Source organism: Aegilops tauschii, chromosome 4, assembly GCF_002575655.3.
Source record: "Aegilops tauschii subsp. strangulata cultivar AL8/78 chromosome 4, Aet v6.0, whole genome shotgun sequence".
NCBI classification, from domain to species: Eukaryota; Viridiplantae; Streptophyta; class Magnoliopsida; order Poales; family Poaceae; genus Aegilops; species Aegilops tauschii.
This window is the reverse complement of record NC_053038.3, coordinates 488,872,187-488,878,148: the sequence shown is the minus strand read 5'-3', so window position 1 is coordinate 488,878,148 and position 5,962 is coordinate 488,872,187. Positions and strand designations below refer to the sequence as shown.

General features: G+C 53.8%; 1 protein-coding gene across 1 annotated transcript; it reads left to right on the top strand.

Annotated features, from left to right (window-relative positions):
• Positions 1-265: 265 nt before the first annotated feature.
• LOC120963113 (uncharacterized) lies at positions 266-1,835 on the top strand. The gene is made up of 3 exons (XM_073497858.1): positions 266-960; positions 1,027-1,629; positions 1,830-1,835. Exons 1-3 carry the CDS (start codon positions 676-678, stop codon positions 1,833-1,835), a joined length of 894 nt encoding a protein of 297 aa, XP_073353959.1. The 5' UTR covers positions 266-675.
• Positions 1,836-5,962: the final 4,127 nt, after the last annotated feature.

The following is a 5,962-nucleotide window of genomic DNA, read 5'->3' as shown; positions in this document are numbered from 1 at the left end:
TGCTTCATTACAGCACCGGGAGTTGATTTTTGTTCTTCTTCCGCTTGTTCTTCCCTGTCAACGGATATTAGCTAGCTGACCCAAGTCTTCTCTGTACATGACTTGGTATTCCCTCAACCTGCGCACTAGGCGCACGATCTCCACTTGTGCATGATTGCACAATGGCTGTACCCCAAACCTGTATATATGCAGAGCAATATGATGAGCAGCACCGCGGTGCATTCTATTCCCTTGTCCCTCGATCACATGGTATCAAACGCTTCTTTCATCCTGTGCCTGTAACTTCCCTTCCGCTGCCAACCTGCATAGTGCATCACCCATCGCCATGGCTGCACCTCCTCCTCTTCCTCCCATCAGCCATGGCCCAACCACTCCCCTCAAGGCCCCAGTCACATCACCACCCTCCCCAATCCTGCTCACTCCCTCTACGCTGGCCAACTCCTCCCGGGACGGCGCCCTTCTTCCGCGCGAACCCAGCGGCTCTGCGTCGGCCGCGACGGTGGCTCTATCATCCCCGCTGGCCGGGATCTTCATCAACCAGCATGTCCCGCTGGTCCTCACGCCGAACCCACCCAACTACACACAGTGGCGGACCCTCTTTGAAGTCATGTTCGCCAAAAGCGGCGTCACCGACCACACCATCAACCCCCCCGGCCCCCCCGGAGCGCGGCGGCGATGTACTTGCTCCAGGACGATGCGCACGTCATGTCGTGGCTGTACAACCGGGTTAGCCTGGAAATCTTTGGCCTCGTACATCAGTGGAATGTCACAACTGCACACATCGGGTCTTCCATCGCCACTCTCTTCCTGGAGAACGCCGAGCATCAGGTCGTCTTCCTCGCCACTGAATTCCGGCGCATCGACCAGAGCGCGTCCTCCGTCATCTCCTACTTCGCCCGTCTCAAGGAGTGTGCGGATCGTCTGGCCGACCTCGGCGAGCCCGCCACTGACCGCGACCAGGTGCTCAATATGTTTCGTGGCCTTGCCCCTCGCCTCCACTATAACATTCCCATCCTAACCATGCAGCGTCTGCTCCCAAACTTCCTTGCTTGCCGTGCTTTTCTGCTCCTGGAGGAGAGCTATCATGCGGTGCACAACGACGGCCCCGCCGACATGGCACTCCATGTCGCACGCTTCCCCGTGCCCAGTGGATCAGGCGGCTCCAACTCCGGCAGGGGCGGCGGCAACAACCGCCAGTACAACAACAACAACAGCGGCGGTGGCCGCTACAAGGGCAAGGGCAAAGTGCGGGCGCACTCCTCCGGTGGAGGAGGACACGGCTCCGGCAGGGGCCACTACAACAACACTAGCAGCGTCGCTGCGCCACGGGCTCCCACACCGTCCTCCGCTCCTTGGACTGGCATGGTCCATGCTTGGGCAATGCCCTGGCGTCCCCATGCTCCAGGGACCGGCATCCTCGGCGCACGCCCCGGCGCGCGGTCTGCATTCGCGGGCACCGTGTCCCACCTCCCGTCGGGGCCTCCCTATGGCGCTCCCGCACCATACGACGCTCCTACATGGGACCAGACTGCGCTCATCCACGCACTGAACAACATGTCTCTGCAGCAGCCAGTGCCGCCTGCTCCTGCCGGCGAATGGTACCTCGACACATGGGCCACGGCGCACATGGCCTCGCGAAAATATAAAATAGAACAGCTGCACCCCGGCCCTCTCTATCTAGCCATCCATTCCGCGCATCGCGATTCGTGCAAACACATTTCTCTTTTTTGTTTCTCTCACATAAAACATATTTTGAAGTTCAAACCTTTGCAGCGTAGCAAAGTTTTCTATCTAGAATCTAGGATAAATCTTTCAGATTTTTTTGTCAGATATAAATATACAAAAAATGATTTTTTAATCTAAAAAATCATTTTTTGTATATTTATGTTTGACAAAAAATTCTGAAAGATTTATCCTAGATTCTAGATGGAAAGCTTTGCCACGCTGCAAAGGTTTGAACTTCAAGACATCTTTTATGTGAGAGAAACAAAAAAGAGAAATTTTCATATGGAAAGTTAGTTGTGTTGCACAGATCTTAAAGCAATATTGGACAGCCAGGATACGAGAGCCGGGGTGCAGCTGTTCTAAAAATCCACGTCCCATGGCCTCGTCCTCAGGTATGCTCGCTTCTGTTCGTCCCTCCACCCCTTCTCGCATAGTCTTTGGTGATGGATCGTCTCTGTCTGTCACGCACTCCGACCACCAAACCATCCCTACCAACTCCTCACCCATCTCCCTCCAGGACGTTCTAGTATGCCCAAACCTAATCAAAAATCTTATCTCTGTCAAAGCTCTAACTCGTGATAATCCTCTTAATGTTGAGTTTGATGACCTCGGGTTTTCTGTCAAGGAACGGCGCACAAAGAGGGAGATCCTCCGATGTGATGACGACGGCGAGCTCTACCCCCTCACTACCACACGCATCCACCACAACCTCACAGCTGCCGCGGTGGACCTTTGGCATCGACATCTCGGCCACCCAGGACGCGACGCTCTGGCAATCACCCTGCGGCAAGCCTCGCCCTCGACTGTTGCCGCACCCGCTCATACCTGCCACGCTTGTCAGTTAGGGAAAAACACTAGGCTGCCGTTTTCAGATTCTCAGCATGTCTTATTTTCCATTTCAACTAGTTCATTGTGATATATGGACCTCCCCTATACCTAGTTTATCTGGCCGAAAGTACTACTTAGTTGTACTCGATGATTACAGTCATTTCGTTTGGACATTTCCACTGTGTGTAAAATCTGAAGTTCTTCCAACTCTGTTGCAATTTCAAAACTTCATCTCCCATCATTTTAACTTGTCCATACTAACTCTGCAAACAGATAATGGGAGAGAATGCGACAACCACTCCACATGTGAATTCTTCTCCGAGCACGGCATTGCGCTGCGCATGTCGTGTCCCTACACTAGTCCTCAAAACGGCCGAGTAGAACACATTTTAAGAACGCTAAATGACACTGCCCGCAGCCTCCTCGTCCATGCATCCATGTCGTTCTCATTCTGGGTAGAAGCTCTAAACACTGCAACCTTTCTAATTAACCAATGCCCATGCCGCCCTCGCCACAACCTCACCCCTTTCTTTATCCTCTACGGTGTACACCCAGATTACACACACATGCGCGTGTTCGGGTGCCTGTCCTACCCAAACACCACTGCCACCTCATCTCACAAACTAGCCCCGCACTCAACTCCGTGTGTGTTCATCGGCTACTCCCCAGATCATAAGGGGTTTCGATGCTTCAACCGATCCATGGGTAAAGTTCTCATCTCTCGTCATGTTTTCTTTGATGAGAGTTCTTTCCCTTACAGCGCAACTGCGCCTCCTACCCATTCTGACGACGATGATGCCTGTCGGCCACCCACTCGCCCCAACATCACTGTCGCCCCATGTAGCTCACCAGCGACCTCGTCGTCCTCGTGCACACCATCTCCGCCGCCACCCCATACCCCTACACCGTCACCACCATCGCCAACCCCGGCCCATCCACGCCATGCCCCATCAGCCCTCCCACCTCAACTGTACCGTCACCACCTCCTGTCACACCATCGCCGCCCAGTGCGCCCTTGGCGCCGACACACCGCATGGTCACCCGTGGCATCAACGGGATTTTCAAACCCAATCCCAAATACGCTATCCACGGGCACACAGATCCTATTTCCCCCATCCCAAAATCTGTGCGTACGGCATTGCGCGATCCATTTTGGCTAATGGCTATGCAGGAGGAGTTCCGGGCGCTCATGGCAAACAATACTTGGACGCTGGTGCCTCGCCCGCCCGGTGCCAACACTGTCACTGGAAAATGGTTATTCTGGCACAAGCTCAAGGCTGATGGTTCTCTAGAGCGGTACAAGGCGAGATGGGTGGTGCATGGCTTCTCCCAATGGCCCGGCATGGACTTCGATGAGACATTCAGTCCTGTCGTCAAGTCCGCCACGATCCGTGCCGTGCTCGCGGTCGCCGCGACGCGCGACTGGCCTGTTCACCAGATGGACGTGAACAATGCCTTCCTCCACGGGCACTTGACGGAGCGTGTCTAGTGCCAGCAGCTGGCCGGCTTCGTCAACAACGACCACCCCGACTACGTCTGCCTCCTCGACAAGTCATTGTACGGCCTCAAGCAGGCACCGTGCGCCTGGTTCGACTGGTTCGCTGTGTTCCTTCGCACCATCGGGTTCACGGCAGCGCGATCTGACCCGTCCCTGTTCATCTACTTCCACGACGGCGGTGTCACGTACCTGCTCCTCTATGTCGATGACATCGTGCTGACTGCCTCGTCGAGCCGCCTTCTGCACCAACTCCAGCAACGCCTCTTCGCCGAGTTCTCGATGAAGGATCTCGGTCCCCTTCATTATTTCCTCGGCATCAGCGTCACGCGCAGCAGCTCTGGGTTCTTCCTATCCCAAAGCAAGTCTAGGGAGGACCTACTCGACCGAGCTAACATGACCTCGTGCAAGGCCTCGTCGACGCTGGTGGACACGCGCGCCAAGCTGTCCGCCTCTGCCGGCCCTCCTGATGCCGATCCATCGGAGTATAGGAGCCTGGTCGGGGCACTCCAGTACCTTACCATGATCCGTCTAGACCTCGCCTATGCCGTCCAGCAAGCGTGCCTCCACATGCACGACCCGCGGGAACAACACCTTGCGCTGGTCAAACGCATTCTCCGGTACCTACGAGGCACGACAATGCACGGTCTTCACCTTCATCGCCCGACGGCACTGGACCTTGTCGCCTACTCGGATGCGGACTGGGCCGGCTGACCCGACACACGCCGCTCTACTTCCGGCTACACTGTCTTCCTCGGCGACACTTTGATCTCCTGGTTGTTGAAGCGCCAAGCCACGGTGTCTCGGTCGAGTGCAGAGGCAGAGTATCGCGCTGTCGCGAACGTTGTTGCAGAATGTTGCTGGCTCCGACAGCTTCTGGGTGAGCTGTGCATTGACATTCCCAAGGCTACCGTCGTGTATTGTGACAACATTTCGAGCGTTTACATGGCGACCAGCCCCGTTCACCACCGGCGAACCAAGCACATAGAGCTCGACATCCATTTTGTCCGGGAGAAGGTCTCGCTTGGCGAGCTTCACGTCCTCGACGTCCCGACTACGCAACAGTTTGCTGATGTGATGACAAAGGGCCTTCCCACTACTGCCTTTGAAGAATTCAGGTCCAGCTTGTGCATCCGGCCACCGGACGCTTAAACTGCGGCGGGGTGTCAACGGATATTAGCTAGCTGACCCAAGTCTTCTTTGTACATGACTTGGTATTCCCTCAACCTGCAGACTAGGCGCACGATCTCCACTTGTGCATGATTGCACAATGGCTGTAACCCAAACCTGTATATATGCATAGCAATACGATGAGCAGCACTGCGGTGCATTCTATTCCCTTGTCCCTCGATCACATTCCCCTTCATCACTTGGTTCAGTAACAGACAAGCTTTGCCTTCAATGTAAGATTTGGCATGTCAATTAGGGAGCACAAGTATAGCACTAAACAACAACATTACTTTTCTGATGATAGTAGCAATATGCAGGGCAACAGTTGCGAAATATCATTATCTTACCTCAATGGGATATTACGGTGCACATACAGATTGGAAGTCTGGTCTCCTTTTGTGCAGGTCACTAAAATCAAGCAACATTACCGTATAAGTAGCACAACATATGAAAGCACACTGCACAATCATGTGGAAGAAGGCCAGTATTGATCTCTCATGACGCGGAATTCAAACAACTCACAAGAAGAAGATCTGAAACAAATTTGCCAACACGGATAGGAAGTTAGATCTCCTCTTGTGCAGTTCCACTAAGCTTAAGCAATCAAGCAACGTTGTCCGTGTGACATTTTTGTTGAACTGCACAAAACACTCTTAAAACAAAAGTGTTTTGTGCAGTGCAATAAAAGGTCACAATAGCAACGAGGTGAAGTAGATAACCCTATTTACACAGAGATGCAAAGGA